The sequence below is a fragment of the Helianthus annuus genome, chromosome 12 (assembly GCF_002127325.2).
Source record: "Helianthus annuus cultivar XRQ/B chromosome 12, HanXRQr2.0-SUNRISE, whole genome shotgun sequence".
NCBI classification, from domain to species: Eukaryota; Viridiplantae; Streptophyta; class Magnoliopsida; order Asterales; family Asteraceae; genus Helianthus; species Helianthus annuus.
Window position 1 is genome coordinate 46,374,810 of NC_035444.2, and position 18,556 is coordinate 46,393,365.

At 34.7% G+C, this 18,556-nt stretch overlaps 1 protein-coding gene across 1 annotated transcript; it reads right to left on the bottom strand.

Moving 5' to 3' along the window:
• Positions 1-3,131: 3,131 nt before the first annotated feature.
• Positions 3,132-16,124, bottom strand: LOC110892795 (probable LRR receptor-like serine/threonine-protein kinase At1g07650). Its single transcript, XM_022139942.1, has 13 exons — positions 16,078-16,124; positions 15,619-15,687; positions 15,476-15,489; positions 14,821-15,227; positions 14,540-14,729; positions 14,172-14,315; positions 11,360-11,511; positions 11,271-11,275; positions 11,069-11,226; positions 10,662-10,748; positions 4,127-4,268; positions 3,588-3,738; positions 3,132-3,497 (listed from the first exon to the last, which is right to left on the bottom strand). Exons 1-13 carry the CDS (start codon positions 16,122-16,124, stop codon positions 3,132-3,134), a joined length of 1,932 nt encoding a protein of 643 aa, XP_021995634.1.
• Positions 16,125-18,556: the final 2,432 nt, after the last annotated feature.

An 18,556-nucleotide genomic window follows, 5' to 3' on the forward strand; every position in this document is an offset into this window, starting at 1 on the left:
GTTAGAATGTTTATTATTAAAATGTTTTAACAAACTCGTATTTTAAGTGTATGTTTAACCGAAATTACACTATTATAGTTGGATTTTTATGAAAATCGTATAAACCACTACAAGAAAACTGGATTTTTAGTACGCGCAAAAGCGTCATAAAATGCTATTTTATAGGACCTTTAATTTAATAGGACCCACGGTAAAAGCGTTTCATGTAAAATGGTCGTAATAAGTCCCGGAACTAAAAAAGCCTCCTAACATCTCAAAGAAGATTATGAAACCAATTTTATGGTCACGTAATATGTCTTTGAACAACCAAAATAGTGTCCTTTTAGGACACTTTTACGATGTTCTATCATGTGCTTACATACTTTTAATATTTTGATACACTTACTAGCGTTCTTAGAAATTAATTGATATGACCCTTATAATGTAACATTATAGCTAATTTAGTACCAAGAAAAGAGTCCTAATATACCAAATAAGATTATGAAACTAATTTTATGGTCGCACAATATGTCTATAGACAACTTAAATAGCGTCCTAAAAAGAACATATTAGGACACTTTTACACATATATTGACCAATGTGACCTAATAAGGCTCAATATGGTCTATTAACACATATATGATTGGGGATGAGTTCGGTACCAGTATTGAAAATACCGATATCGGAAATCGCCAAATATAGGTATGGGTACCGGTAACGAAAATGTGTGGTATTGTACCACTACCATACCACTATTTGAAAGTAAAATTTGGTAAACTAGTATCGAATCGTAAATACCAGTACCGAAAACAATTTGGTACTAGAAATTCAGTATCGATACTGAATACATTGAAAACAAAGTTTTTTTTAGTTTTCTAATATTACATAATGTAACTTTTTAAATGAGAATATTATTTGAGAGGGAAGTGTTGGATTAAATATTTTGGGGGAAAGTTTAAGTTTTAGGATAAGCTTTTTTAGGAAGTTTTAGGATTAAATATTTTGAGGGAAATTTAAGATTTAGTATGAAATATTTTGGGGGGAATTTTAAAAAATATAGTAAAACTTATTGTAAAACTCTAGCAAATTAACATCCAATAAAACTTATGTTTTACGACTCAAATATCAAGTATTCTATTACGGTGTATTATAATAACAATATAATGATTAAGCGTCCTATAAAGGTTAAAGTTATAAGACCCTATTGTCAAGTGTCCTATTGAGTTATGTTATAATAGAACTCTAGCGAATAAGCGTTCTATAAAACTTGAATCAAATATCAGGTGTCCTAGTATAGTATATTATAATAACACCACAATGATTAAGCGTCTTATAAAGGTTAAATTTATAAGATCCAAGTGTCAAGTGTCTTTTTAAGTTATATTATAATAAAACTCTAGCGAATAAGCGTCCTATAAAACTAATGTTTTATGACTCAAATATCAAGTGTCCTATTACGGTGTATTATCATAACACCACAATGATTAAGCGTCCTATAAAGTTTAAAGTTATAAGACCAAAGTGTCAAGTGTCCTATTAAGTTAAGTTCTAATATGACTTCGACTAGAAAAGGTCCTATAACACTGAACATTTATGACTTAACTACAACGTGTCCTATCGAGTTTGTTATAATAGGAACCTAGATGATCAAGTGTCCTAATACAGTACCACATAATAGGACATTAACAATTAAATGTCTTATAAAGTACTTTACTAGGATCTACATTTTAAGTGTCCTATTGAATTATATGATATTAGGACCCCAAAAAATCATCCATCCTATTATATAGTTTTTTAGGACACCAGTTTAGTAGACTATATTATAAAAGGACCCCAAAATTCCGTTAGTCCTATTAAATAGTTTTTTAGCACCCTCTTTTACTAGCGTCCCACATAAAAGGTACTAAAAAGTCATTTTTGTTGTAGTGAACGGACCAAGGGTCTTACAATTCTTTAATAATGGTAGTATTTGTGGTGTTACGATTAACACTAATTACGGTATACGCTATTAACCTAACCCTTAATGACTAACTTAATAACCATAACGATGCCGTTAATCAAGATTAAAGAAACACTTAACCCTGAAGATCATACTTAACTACGACTTAATAACCCTCAATGACGCTATGCTAGTTACGTTTTACGCTCTTAACCTAACCCTTAATAACTAACTTAACTACTCTAACGACGTCATTTAAATCTCAACCTGCTTCCCGTTATATAAAAGAAAAGAAAACTGCAGGTACCACTACCCATTATTTTAGGAATTGGGTGGTTAAACCCACCACTCCACATTTATCGTGTTGTGTCTTATTTTGAAAAAAATGTAATATGTTTGTATGTAAACTACTCGTGGGTGCTAAAGTTTTGCTAAATGCCTGAAATATTGGCAAAAATGTAGGAATTTAGAAGAGAAGAGCTGAACTACCTTAAACGGCTCAATTTATGGTTATTTTTTGGAGTTTAAACGACCAAGATTAAAAGTTGAGAAGATATGATGATGATGATGATGATGATGATGATGATGATGATGATGATGCTTTCTGGGAGCGGTTACGTTTTTCATTGTCTATAGAATATATAATTATTCACTCTTTTAATATTGTTCCATGCTAATAATTCGAAATTTCCAACCCATTCAAAAAAATCACCCTCGTAAGATATATATTTCATAGATGTCTCATACAAAATGAGATGTCACTTTTTGGACATCTTTCATGCTAATTGCAAAACTACTAAACTCGCAACTTTTCAACAAGGGTTGTGTGAAACAGTATATAAGGCTGCCCCTTGGTTTCATCCATTATTATTTTACACACCAACTATTTCCCAAAATCTCTTCTTTTGCCCCGGGTTAATCTCTCTATTGTGCAAGAGATGTTTAACAATTCTACATACGGGCAACTCGTCAATACCCACGACACACAAGTCGAAAGACTGATGGGGGCGAATATGTTTAAGGATAGAGAACCAACATACCCACTAACACGTTGCTTTGACTCAAAAACATAAATATATAAATGTGAATTGTTAACCTAACTGCTGACCAGTTCCAATCAATTTCATACACTCATAATTAAAATTAATGTGCACAATATCTTACTTTTTCCAACCCACAAATAGTTATTTGTAATACCCGAACTATTTAAGTGTTAAGTTAACTCGGTGATACCGGATTCTGTGGCAAAGGACTCCGTCGTTAAGGACTCCGTCATTAAGGTCTCGGTAGATGGTCCTGCTCCATCACTCATTTGGAGAGCGTTTCTAAGTTTCCTAAACTCGACAATACTTCGCAACTTATAATCATTAAGTCTTTCACGCTGAAATACTACAATGTCCGTTTGACCCTCTAGCAATTCAATGGTTTGAGGCACGGTTGGCCTGAGGGCGGAGCATAGGTCTATGCATAAGAGGGCCACATTTAGAATACGCAATGCTTCTTCAGAAGAGTAGTCATTCCCTAGGTCTGGATCAACCAGATCTAGTAGGTTTCCTTTTCGTTCTTTTAGAATAAGTGCCTGTGGGACAAACAAATGTAACCTTAGATCGGGCCTTAAGTTACTGTTATTGTGACTAAAGCCTATAAAAGTTGATTGAATTTTCCTTACCATATCAAAGAGGGATATATTGGGATCTTCGCCAAAGCTCTCTATGATGGATTTTCCACTAACAAGTTCTAGGGCCACGATCCCAAAACTATAAACGTCTGCCATAGGAGTCAAGTACCCACGCATGGCATACTCTGGAGCTATATAGGCCCTTCAGAACAATAAAATAATTAGATAAATATGAAAAACTAAGGAAGGGTTATTGACTAATGCGTAGTTAGAAAGTTGGTTTTGAATGCACATGTTACCGTTGTGTTTTATCTCAAATGACTCAAACCAAAATATGTGCTAAAAGAGGTAAGGGTTAAATATGCTAAATCATCCTAGATTGTTTTTATTTGAAGACTTAGATATTAATTGTAGATGATTTTTTTTTTAAAACAGTTATAATGAATCCTTTATACTTTGTTTATAACAAAATGATCAAAGAAGCGTTTATGGGTAAACCCAACTCGCTCTATCACGGCCTATACTAAAAGATCCCTTGTTTCAACCCTAACCAATTTTGACTTGTATGAGAGAGTGATTAGATAAAATACCATGTTCCCTTAATATTTGTGGTGTGGTGGCTTTTTCTGTTGTAGTTACGCTTTGCTAAACCAAAATCAGATATTTTTGCATTGAAATTTTCGTCAAGCAAAACGTTGCTAGGCTTGATATCTCTATGTATTATTTGAATGTAAGATTAAATATAATTATTATATTTATATTTAATTGTCTAGCCATTATAATCATTTATATTATTTGGATCAAAATATATTAAAACCTATAATAAATTAGTTGGTAATTGTTGATGGGCCAGATTACCCTAACTAACTAATTGGGTTTCCCCTTGGGTGTATATAAGGAGATTACTAGAGAGGGATTAGGGTTAGACATTCATAACATCACACTCAATATCGCCCCTCCTCTCTCTCCATTACTACGAGTTCTTCAACCCTAAAGAACTCGGGAAAAAGAAGATACATCCTAAAGGGGAACCAGATCAAGTTGACAACTATGTCAAACTCCGTGGCTGCGTCTCTGACTGGATTCTCTGCTGGCCTGTTTGCTGTATCAGGTATTATTTACATGTTTTCCCTTATGTTTAAAACAGAACTGATCAACATGTGGTATCAGAGCATATGTTGATAAATCAGTTCTGGTTTTGTATCCATTATTCTGGGATCAAAAATCTGGAAAACGAAATTGTTAAAGCCTTGAAAAGTCACGACTGTTTTCGAGTTTTGTTGCCGAAATCACTGTTTTCGGAAGTTAATGAATTAATGTTTTGACTCGAAATCATAATGGACAAACCTAATATTCGATATCTGTTAACAAAATTCTTAAAATTTAGATTTCGGAACCCAGAATTATGTTCTTATTTTTTAGGGTTCATCATAATGTTCTAAGAAAACTCGAAAATTCATTAAGTTTTGGAATATAATTCGGATTAGTGGGTGTTTTACTGTTTTTGATCTGAATTTTATCTACTAAAAATTTCGGAAACTGTTAAAAGATAATCAGTTATTATTTTCGAAATCTTTTGATAAGTTTAGATCAGCATTAAAACAGGAAACATTATCCCACAATCCCTAAAATTTCGAGTTTTCAGTTATCATCACGAAAACAGCTGTTAACAGGGATTCGAGATCATCAGACTGCGAATCGAGACCATCAGATCTCGACTCGAGACCACAAGATCTCGACTCGAGACCACAAGCTCTCTCAACTCGAGACCACAAGGTCTCGACTCAAAAATTATAAGGGCTCTCAAATCTTTACAACTCGAGACAAGGGTCTCGACTCGAGACCATAAGGTCATAACTCGAGACCATAAGGTTGCGACTCGAGACCATAAAGATACTACTCGAGACCATAAGGTCATAACTCGAGACTGAGGTTGCTACTCGAGACCAAGGTTGCTACTCGAGACCAAAGTTGCTACTCGAGACCATAAGGTCATAACTCGAGACTAAGGTTGCGACTCGAGACCTCATCACTAACTCGAGATCTCAAAAACTCAGTCGATACCATGACTCGAGACCTCACTCGAGACCTCATCACCTTAGGCTGTTTAAATGTGAACTAAAATTTAGCTCGGGGCTCCGCCCCAACCCCCGTGCGAGGGCACGCTGTTCCCCTGCAAACCCCAGCGAACTCACCGCGGAGTTCGATCCGCACTAATAAGTGGTTTGCTATTAAATAATTGGTTTTTGTAAATACTTAGTTAATTAATAAGGATCAAATAATGTTTTACAAAACCAAAAATAGCTTAACTTGAATGAGCTTCTGATGTATTAATTCTAGCCAAAGCTGATTTAATACATTTATTTATTGTTCAAGTATTATAAAAGCTATGTTAAGTATGCATTAAAAAAACGTGAAATGTCTTAATTCTGGCCAAAGCTGATTTAATTCATTTATGTTTAGCATGCTTGACAAGTGCATAACTAAAGTGATTGTCTCATTTCTGGCCAAAGCTGATTTGTCACGATTACTTTGCACACATACTTAAATGATTACACTTCTGGCCAAAGCTGATTTGTCTTCGTTTAAGTAGAATTTTAAATAAGTCTATTATTTTGATGTTAGTAATAGACATATCACAATCTCTTCACATAATGATCCTTATATTAATGATCCTTACTTAATTTTATGATCATTTCGTCTGCCTTATTTTAAGTACCCATAATTTTACTCACTATAATTTACTTCTACATATATCCCATCCACTCTAATTCCTAAATCTAATATGTTTTGCTTAAAGTTTCTATTGGAATTAGCTCTTAAACTAAATCCTTGATTATTTCTTAAGACACGATAATCATATTGCTCTCTTCTGATAAAGATTATAAAGAAGAAAATTAGAGCATGATGATCAGGACAAATCGAACATGATGTCTCTTATAATAATCAAGAACTCTCTAACATAATGCTATCACTAAAGTTATTTTAGATTAAGTCTTTCCTAAGGCTAATCTCTTATATATGGAATAATCACTAGAACTCCTAAGATGCATGCCTTCTTTTAAAATTCTAAACTATAAAGTTAAGTGGTATATGTGAATACATAATAATGTACGATACCATGACCCATAAAGTTAAGGGCTTACGTATGGAAATAAGTACATTTTTCCAGTACATTACATACTAAGATTTTCACTTGTACAATTTGATGCCTTATAAATCAACTATAACACTCAAAAGTACCAAAGTATAATGAGTGTGTTGATAAGCAACATATGTACAAATAAATAAATGTTTAAAGCTGGAAAATAAGTTGTTACTCACCTTACAACCACTTAATTTAAAAGAGGATTGTTTTAAGGTCCATAGACAAATTACAAGTAAAAATTCCAACTTTAAGATTCTTCAAAGGAAAATCTCACTTCATAATTATGTCATTAGACTAAACATAAGCAACGAGACTATCCATTATTCTAAAGAACAGTTGGATGAATTAATTAGATAGTCACTTATTAAAGATATTTAAGTCTACTAATTATAATATTCCTATTAACACATGATTACTTCACTCTAGTTTTAAACGTTTCCTTACCAGAAGTTAACAAATAACTAACATGAGAGTTAGTGACATGATTAAATGTTAACGCTATAAGAACAATAATAAGCAGTCTTCTAACAACGTTTTTCGTACATATATTCTGAGTATTAATCAGAATATAGTATCATAATTAAGCAATGTTATGAAGGTTGTGAGGTTTGCATAGTCAACATAAAGTCACACTTATCTTAAACTCTCATCTTATTTGTTCTAAATACCTGGATTGAAACATTATTAAGATAAAACTAGATGATACCTTACACTTTCACAACTTTTGTCATCATGCAAATGAAAAATTTGACAGAAGGAAAATGAGACTTACAAATTTCATCCATTATAACCAAAATTCATGAGAAATCATGACATAGTTAATGAGGATGATTTCTTATCTAATCTCATTCTAGGTGTTTTTTTTTAAATCATGAAGTTATAGCCCTAAATATCACTTAGCTCAAGGAACAAGTATGGGTCCATCATAAGTCATTCATTGACACTCATGGAACTTATTTCAAATGGAATATTCAGACACAATTCATTTATCATTTAAAAGACTATCAACTTGTATCTAAAATGTTGTCGCATATGGCCGATGATCTTAAAGAAATCTACTCATATATGTGATTAACATGATTTCTATTAAATATGTCCCTAAGTTTTTAAGACATTTGGACATTAAGGAAATCAAGTTAAGTCTAACATATATATATATATATGATATGTTCCCACGTCACATACCTAATTGAAACTTCTCTTGTAGCATTCTAGAGATATTAAAGATCAGTGGGAGCATTAAGTGTTTTAGAACAACTAGCAATAGTTGCAAGAGGTGGGGGAGTGAAAATTTCACATTACCTCAATTTGCACCTCTTGTACAAGACACCGCTCCATCACGACACTGTTCCATCAAAACTTGTCTCCTTAAAATCTACAGCTACTCTTACAAAAGTTTCATTGTTGCTTAATTGTGGGCACACTTAGATTTCTTACCTGAACTAACATAATCCTCAACAAGAGAAATCACAATGACTAACGTCATTAATTTGTTTTCTCTATTAGAATTTGTTGGTCTTAAATATTGACCCTAAGCATGCTGAGTTCCTAAAGATTTCTAAGGTCAGTGGGAGTAGTCAAAGTCCTTATCATGACTTGCAAGGAATACAAGAGGCGGGGGGAAGAGTGTCATTAAATTTCACTTCAAATTTAACTCCGATTACACCTCTTGTACACCATACTGCACCAACTCTTACAAACTTAGAATGAAAATGATAGCAACCTAATCAAGAGCTAATCCATAAAATTGAAACTTCTAATGAACCCAATAATCAACTCAGGAGGTCATCTAGGTTTAAAAGCCTACTAACTTTGATGATTACATAACCTCCCTAATGAAGTTGAAATGGATTTTGGAAAAGTTTACTGATCCTATCTCTTCTAATTAAGTCATTAGTGTCAATCAATCTTCTGAATGGAATAAAACAGTTTTCTAGTAAAACAGATTTTATGTGTTCGTGCAACAATTGGGATTTGATTGAATAACCTAAGAGTGTTCATAACTAAACCAAATCCTGATATAAACGTTAAGACACAAAGAAGCATGATTGATTGTCAAAGGTTATACTCAGGAAGAGATATATTATTAAAGAATCTTTATTACATATCTAACAAAAGATTTCTTTGAGGATCATCACTGTTCTAGTAGCTTATAATAGTTTAAAGCTACATTAGATGAACATTAAAACAATTTTCCCTAACAAATGGCTGACACATTTACATGTTCATTAGATAACAACCTAAAGTTCCAAACTGAAGGTTAAAGAACACTTTATTTGTAAGCCAATAAAATCCATGTATGGTTTAATGCAAACATTATAATGTGATGAAATCTTAACGAAATTATTTTCATCAACAACTAAGTGGATTAATGTACCTACCTCAAGATGAGTGGGAGTAACTAAGATAAACTTGTCTATATAGATGATATTCTTTTGACAAGTAGATGTTACATAAGTCAAAGCATTGTTAACACAAACTTTGATATAATAGATCTCAGAGATATCTCTTACATAATAGATATCATAACATGTTGAGATAGACCAAATGGGACATTACTTCCATTCCATAAGTTTAACATTAAATTGGTCCTTACATATGTAACAAACAATACTGCTCTCCTTTAGAGGATAATAGGCTAAATGAGATTATTTCTTACGCTTCATTAATTAGAAGTCTTATGTAAGTTTAAGTCTATACTCGTTTAGATATTACTCACATTGCAACACACTAGATATGTCTAGATTAATGTGAAGCATTTAATTGAGTATTACAATATCTTTAAAAGAAACGAGAGGCTATGATTTGAAGAAGAAGTGAGAAATCAAACCGGTTTATTACTCTAACTTTGTAATATTCAAAGATGATAAAATGTAATTTTGGGTATATCTTTATGTCAACAGACAAAACCTATCTTATGGAGGAGTCATAATAAACTGATAATAACAACCTAAGTTATAACGACATAATATAGTCACTAAATGTTGTTGAAAATTTATCAGTGGACTCATAAGTTTATTAACTCCATATAATTAATATATTGAAGACATGTTGTGATAAAGTCAGCTACCATGTCTCCTTGAACAGTAACAGTTCGAGAGGTGCTGCATTAAATTTCGATACGCAATTAATTATTCGTTTATGAACGAACTGAGGAAACTAAACATTTGTATCGAATGCATTCGTGATATGCTTAAGGATCCTATAACTAAAGGTCTATTACCCATAAGTCTTATTAAGAGTACTCATAAAAGAGACGGGTTTTAATAGATGACCATTTACAACTGCATATCGTACTATGAATGACTAACTATTAATCAATTTTCCTCATCAGTTTGATTTTGTATGTCTCTTACATATGTGCTGCCGGTGTAATGACATATAGACAACTATAAATACAAATCAAACGCTAAAGGGCTTGTTTGTATTTTGATCATAACTGTTAGGTTTTAAATTAAGGCTATAGTATGACTAATGGGGGTCCTGAGTCGCATAATGATTCAACGGCTGTATTTCTCTGCTATAGTACTTGTTTAAGGCTAAAATGAGTATTAACTTCTGATCAAACTAATCTAATACTCATGATAAATGATTACTCGGCTAAGTGGGAGAATGTAAAACCTATAATAAATTAGTTGGTAATTGTTGATGGGCCAGATTACCCTAACTAACTAATTGGGTTTCCCCTTGGGTGTATATAAGGGGATTACTAGAGAGGGATTAGGGTTAGACATTCATAACATCACACTCAATATTGCCCCTCCTCTCTCTCCATTACTACGAGTTCTTCAACCCTAAAGAACTCGGTACTACCGTCAAGAAGATACATCCTAAAGGGGAACCAGATCAAGTTGACAACTATGTCAAACTCCGTGGCTGCGTCTCTGACTGGATTCTATGCTGGCCTGTTTGCTGTATCAGATATTATTTACATGTTTTCCCTTATGTTTAAAACAGAACTGATCAACATTGAACATTTGATTCTTCATGTAAATAAGCCAAGCCTCGAGCTAAACCGTTGATTATTTGTACCCTCACAGGCCATATCAGCCTCCCCTTAGCGCCTTCGTTTAATCACAAAAGATTTCATCAGTAACACAGTTGATATTTCTAAATTAATGTGAACACGATGTTTCTTTTTTTTTTTTCAAATAAATATGATAATTAACAGAAGTGGAAGTTTCAACCTGAGGGTTGCATTTTATCTTAAACGGACCAAATTAAAAAGTTTAGCTTTAAGTGCAACAGGTAAAACACGTAATCTTTTTCCTACAAACATTTTATTCAAATATCTATATAATTCTTGTAATAACAAAAAAAAAATCTGAAAAAAATGAAAAGTGTTTGCAGATTTATGTGACACAAGACCAAGTTTTAAGCTCACCAGAAAGGGCATGAGATAGACTATTGTTTGTCATGTATTCGTAAACCAAACACAGCGGCTCGTGAGCACAAAATCCAATAAGTTTGACCAGATTGTCATGATTTAGCATGGAAATCATGGCAATTTCGGCTAGAAATTCTTCTATTCCTTGTTTTGATCTTGAAGATAATTGTTTTAAGGCAACCATGTTTCATCTATCAACTTGCCCTACATAACACAAGTTTTATTAGAAACACAAGATGATAAAAATTTATGGTTTGATCAGTTGACTATATAACACAATAACACCACCTGATACACGCTACCGAAACCACCTTGTCCAAGCTTGTTCGATGGATTAAAGTTACCAGTTGCAGCTTTTATCTCTGCAAGTTCAAAGACTCGTGTATCTGGTCGCATCCCTGGATGCTCTGCTAAACAAGAAACAATGTATATCGAGTCGCCTGCCTAGTTGTTGTGATATAAATTCGTCCGCAATAAAAAAATTAAAGGTGGCAAAATGGGTGTGTTGGATTGTAACGGTTCCTTTATAGCGTCGGTATGGAAAGGCCGGGTGACATCATTTTCTTTGTTTTAAAACAAAAAATATAAATGCTCAATATTGTTACCTCGGTTAATTAGAAATGACTTTAAAGATTGTATGCAACTATGCATTGATCATAGATTTTGGACGATTTTCAACACATCCACCTTATTAGTTATTTATAAACATAATTATGAACTAATATGTTATGTTGTTACTTATATCTGAACATTATTATTATTTCTATATGTATTAAACGATATGAACATAGAGGTGTGACGGTTTGTTATCGGTTGTAGTTTGACGGTTTCTCCCGCCAAATTCAAACCGCCAAACAACTGTCATAACCAGGCATGTATATAAACTTGTTGCCGGGAACATCCCTTGGCAGCAAGACATTCATAATTTCAGTTATTGTTTGTCCAATCTTGTTCATTCTCTCTGTTATAATCATGCCTACCAATTCAGTTTCCAATTCCCTTTTTCATGTCAAACCTCCAAAACCTAACTGGGATGATAATGAGAATCATCGGCTTCCGCTAACAAGTGGTATCAGAGCCGGTTATGCAAGTGATGATGATTTAAAACCATCATCAACCATGATGCCATGTATGCATTGCACTGAAGAAAAACGTGAAAGAAAATGGATGCATCGATGTTGTTACTACTGTAACAGAGCAGGCCATAAAATTTCTACATGTCAAGAGAAGGAGAAAGATGAAGAAAGTTAGTTACTTCGCCTAGCAGTTAACAAGGGTACACAGAAAGATCAAGAAGCAGAAAGAGATGTACAATCCGGGCAGAGACAAGAATTCATGGTGATCGGAACCGACGGAGGATACTGGTCAGACATATGGACATATGGTATGTTAGTAAAACTTACAAACGTCATATCTCTAGTAACATCGACATGTTTAAACGAATGAAAAGTATGTTATGTGTTGAAACGGAGAATGGGGAAAACAATTTCTTTTTTATTAGAGGGATTGGCGTTGTTGATATCATAACAGGGACTGAAAAGGCTCGAATACAAAGTGTGTTTTACACACCAGACATTGATAGAAATGTCTTGAGTCTAGATCAGTTAATGATTCAGGGATTCATGGTGAAATTCATGGGAGATGTATGCAAAATATTTCCCACATTCAGTGTTCCTATAAATAATAAGAGGAATGTTCATACTGGTCTTACAAGAGAAGAAGATATCGGAGAACTTGAAAAAGAATATATGTTTAGTAAGAATAGAATTCTGATTATGAGAAATCATACTGATTTTACAGGCAATGTCCTTTAAGGACTTCCAAGATTGCAAGGCATTACTGCACATGCTTGAAGATGAAGATTATGTGATCAAGTATAAAAACTATCTTGATTCTACTTTCGAAAACATGATAGAATGGTTTATTAAAGAGAAACTGGAAATTCACTCAAGACCATTACCCGCATATGCATCAAACAACCGAAAAGTGGGATTACTAGATTTATACATGGTGGTAAAAAGGGAAGGAGGTCATCGGAGGATCACCGAGAATGGCATGTGGGCCATGATAGCAAAAGATATAGGATTCGAGTATGAAGATGGTGAATACATGCGGCTGATATACGCTATGTATCTGGATGTACTTGTGTATTACTACAAATTCAAGGTAACACAAGAGAATTCACTCGAACAAGAAGAGGTAAAGATGGTGGATCCTAGGCAGAATGTGAGCGAAGGAGATAAGGATGCTATGAGTAGTGCGGGTCAAACGGAAGCTGCTGAATGTTCGAGGAGTACAGGGACAAAAGGAGTGGATGCTGAACAATATGCTTTATATGCTGATCATGCAGAAGTAGCCAAAGTTTTATACAAACAGCCGGAAGATAATGCAGGTATGGCCGGTGTTTCTTATAAACAGCCGGAAGGCAATCAAGATATAACCGGGGATCATTATGCATACTATGGTGGAAATGATTGGCATGGACTCAAGAAACTGCATCAAAGAAAGAAATTCGATTTCTCAAGGGCAAGGAATGCTGTAAACGAAGCGAATTACAGCGTCATCAAGAGCTCCCGTAAATATAATTATGTTTAGGGGAGAGTATTAGTTATTTATAAACATAATTATGAACTAATATGTTATGTTGTTACTTATATCTGAACATTATTATTATTTCTATATGTATTAAACGATATGAACATAGAGGTGTGACGGTTTGTTATCGGTTGTAGTTTGACGGTTTCTCCCGCCAAATTCAAACCGCCAAACGACTGTCATAACCAGGCATGTATATAAACTTGTTGCCGGGAACATCCCTTGGCACCAAGACATTCATAATTTCAGTTATTGTTTGTCCAATCTTGTTCATTCTCTCTGTTATAATCATGCCTACCAATTCAATTTCCAATTCCCTTTTTCATGTCAAACCTCCAAAACCTAACTGTGATGATAATGAGAATCATCGGCTTCCGCTAACACACCTTTCAGCTAAAACTTTTTATGTGACCCATTTGACATATTTAGACGATGCCTATGAATAAAGGAGTCGGAATTGCCACTTCTAATCAAAACAATCAGAAGAGAAATATAAAAGACTCACCTCTGCCTGCTAATATGTCCCCCTTAAAGTAGCCTTTTTTACACAAGATCCCAATGATTAGACCTACGAAAAATAGTGCTCCACCAACGACCCCCACTATCAAACCAACATTAGGTTTTTTTCCAGATCCTGGTGGGTCAAATTCTGTACAACACATGATAGTGAAAGCACCACTTAGTGACGTTAAAACAATATCCTCACTTCAAATATTGCGATATTTAACTTTGACTTAAAAAGTCAAAGGATACCTTTGTCTTTATCTTTTTGCTGACTATTTGGTAACATATTTTTGCAAAATCTTCACAGGTGTAACCAATAAATTGGGTCAATTGAAATATAACTATTAATAATAAAACATATCAACTTACCCGGGTCAACTGATATAGCTGATATAATCGGGCCATAACATCCTGCGTATGGAATACTAGTAGTGCCTTTTCCAGCCCAGTAAAGTTGTATCTTGAGGGTGTTTTTCTTCACAGTAGCTGTATGACGTTTTATAACTGCCCTACCAACACCTCCAGCCTCTTTTGCTATATCAAAATCTTTTAACACTAACTCCCCATACAGTAAATAGTATTTTGCAGAAGTTATCACAACAAGTAACACCAACTTTAGTTATCCGATACATAAATTACACATGAATTACCTGCACATAAACGTCGAATATACGTTTCCCAAGGATGTTAGATGAGTTATCTTGGGTTAAAACAATCTCTGCAAAGTGGAGTTTGACAGTATAGTTCCCGTCCATAAGACACAATCCATAATATGTTATAAGACACAATCCATAATATGTTAGCGAAATAGCTGATCCGCGAGCTGTTTTATATATTTCGCTATCGTACATGGATATATTGTGAAGATTAGACTTGTTGGAAAGCATATAAGGACTAGAAACCCCCTGATAATCAATGTACTTTCCGGTGTTGCTAAACGCCCAATTTCCATCATTGTAGTATGATGAGGCACTTTTCCCATCTTTGTCATCGTCGAACTTGTTGTTGTTGATACGTACTTCTTTCCCCCCACAATTGATGTGAAGTGAATAGATTTCTGATGCAAAAATGACATTTTAGCTAAGATATAAATGAGTAGTGATCATGTAAAAACCTTACGCTGTTTAAATGATTTAGTACAGGGGAAATCTTTTCTTAAAAAGGATTGATGCTGTTGTACACAAAAAAATACAAGGCAAATAAGTCATTTGGTATTTTGGTATTTCAATTATTACACACCACGCAATGTAATTGGTCTGAGCTTAAATGAAGGTACTTACGATACATTTGGCGACGAAGAATAACCTTCGACAATGTTACTGAGTCAGTTTAAAAATTTGTTTACATAAGCCATAAACGGAAAATAAAACCAAAAGCAAATATAGCATACATAATATATATAGAGTTTGTTGATGATTTCTTTACTACAATTGAAAAAAACAACTTACGTTGCATCTTTTGGGCAGTATTTTGGACCGGAAGCAGCATCCCAGGTAAAATGATTAAAAGAAACATCCCTGTAAAACCATAAATAAATAGTATTATGATCAATTACAAATAATGTTGGCCCGAACTTGGATCTTGATCTCTAAATGAGCGTGAATAACTTGAATAACAATAACTTGTAATAATCAAACGAATGAATGTTTACAAATCGAATGAGTAGTAAGTATTACAAATGAATCTACATGTCCCTATTTATAGTTTTCTACGGGTACGAGTGAATGGTTGCGTCTCTTCGTGAAAGGACACGTCTCTTGGATGTATGGTTGCGATTGAATCATGAAGAGGTATGATGATTCTTGTCCACTTGATCCAACAGTTGCGTCTTCTTCTTTCTTTGCCTTGTACCGGTTCGAAATGGATGTGTGTAGGAGACACACCTTTTCGATTATGATGGTAGTTACCATCTTACATGTTGACAACTTTGGTCCTTCAACTTCATAACCGCCATATGTAATATTAATTCTAATTGTCTAACTAAGTATGTGATGTTAAGAGATTAACCGGTTTCATTCACCCCCTTAATTTCGAACATCCATGAGTTGCTTCAAATCTTGAATTCCGAGCAGTTCCCTCATTGTAGCAAACTTGATCCTTGCTAGTGCCTTTGTTAGTATATCTGCCCGTTGTAGTTCTCCACTTATATGCTCCACAGTGATATCTTCGTTTTCCACGCATTCTCTTATGAAGTGATAGCGTGTGTCAATGTGCTTGCTTCTTCCATGAAATACTGGATTTCTCATGAGTGCTATTGCTAAAATATTATCTACTCTGAGTGTTATCTTCTCTTCCTTCCAGCCTGTGATTTCACTTAACAATCTTTTAAGCCATAGTGCTTGACATGCTGCTGCAGTGGCTGCCATGAATTCTGATTCGCATGATGATAGTGCCACTGTCTGTTGTTTCTGTGTACACCAGGTTATAGGTGATTCTCCAAAGTAGAATACCAGACCAGTTGTTCCTTTTCCTTTGTTTGTATTAACTCCAAAACTACTGTCACTATAACCTGTGATCTTGCATCCTCCTTGTCTTTTGTAGATGATTCCATGCTCTTTAGTTCCTTTGATGTAACGTAGTATTTGTTTTACTGCCTTCAGGTGTTGTTCCTTTGGTTCTTGCATGAATCTACTAAGTAGACTGACTGGGTAACATAGATCTGGTCTTGTATGCAATAAGTACCTGAGAGAACCTATCAGGCTTCTGTAATGTGTTGCATCTACTAGATCACCTTCTTCAGTCTTTGTTAATTGAGTTCCTGGAGTCATGGGTGTCTTCGTGTCGTTGCAGGATAACATATCAGTGTCTTTGAGTATCTTGTTGATATATCCTGTCTGCTTGATGCCTATCTCACCCCCTGTTTGAATTACTTCTATTCCCAGATAGTATGCTAGCAATCCTAGATCGCTCATATCAAACTTTTTCTTCATCTGAGATTTGAAGATGTCTATCTCCTTCTTTGATGTTCCAGTGACTATCAAGTCATCAACGTAGACTCCAACTATTAACGTAGAGGCTTCACTTGTTCTTGTATAGATTGCGTTCTCTAAAGTGCACTTCTTGAAGTTAAGTGACTTTAGGGTTTGATCTAACTTCGTATTCCAGGCTCTTGGTGCTTGTCTCAATCCATACAGTGCTTTTGATAGTCTGTAAACCTTTCCTTCATTTCCTGGCTTTATAAAACCTTCTGGTTGTGATACATAGACTTCCTCCTTGAGGTCTCCGTGTAAAAATGCAGATTTCACATCTAGGTGATGTACCTCCCAACCTTGATATGCTGCTAAAGCCAACATTAGTCGTACTGTTTCCGTACGTGCTACTGGTGCAAAGACTTCGTCAAAGTCTATTCCGTGTTGCTGAACATATCCTTTTGCAACTAGCCTTGCTTTGTGTTTAACAATGTTTCCGTTTGCATCTTTCTTAGTCTTGACTACCCATTTTAAACCTATTGCCTTATGAGCTCTTGGCAACTCCGTCAAACTCCAAGTGTAATTCTTGTTTATTGAGTCTAATTCAGCCTTCATTGCTTCAATCCACTTTCTGTCACTAGATGCTTCTTTGTAATTCCTTGGTTCTTCTTCAACGAGTAATAATTCATGTGGATCTAGTTGAATTTCTTCTGTCTCTTCATACAGGTCTTCGAGACTTCTTAATCTTACTGGAGTGTCACTAATACTCTCTGTTGTACTTTCAAAAGTGGATGGACCTCCACTTGATAAATTGCTTGAACTTCCTGTTGAGTTCTGATTGTACGAATGTGCTAGCGGGGTTACATAGGAGTCTTGTTCTTCTGTCTGACCTACTCCTGAATCGTCATGTTGTAGCCCGCTACTGCCTAGACTACTTGGTTCATATTCTTCTAATTCTGGTGGTATGTCATCTTCTTGAATGACAAAGTTCGTCCATTCGGGATTCCCTGAATCTACCGTTTCCATATAACTATCCCAGTTCCATGGTTGACCTTCCATGAACTTTACATCTCTACTGACACATATCTTGTTCTTTGCTGGATCATATAATCTGTACGCCTTTGATCCTTCTTCTATTCCAAGGTAAACCAAAGGTGCACTTCTATCATCTAACTTCTTTTGTTGAAGTGGTAGTACCTTAGCGTAAGCAGTGCAGCCAAAAACCTTCAAGTGTTCCAGATTTGGCTTTCTTCCCTTCAATGCTTCATATGGTGTCTTGTTCACCAGGGCTTTTGTTGGAACCCTGTTTAGTACGTATATCGCGTGTCGTATTGCTTCACCCCAAAAGTTTTGTGGCATGTTCATTGCCTTTAGCATACTGCGAGTAGTGGATAACATCGTCCTGTTTCGCCTTTCTACTACTCCATTTTGCTGTGGGGAATATGGTGCTGTAAGCTGTCTTGCTATGCCGTTGGTT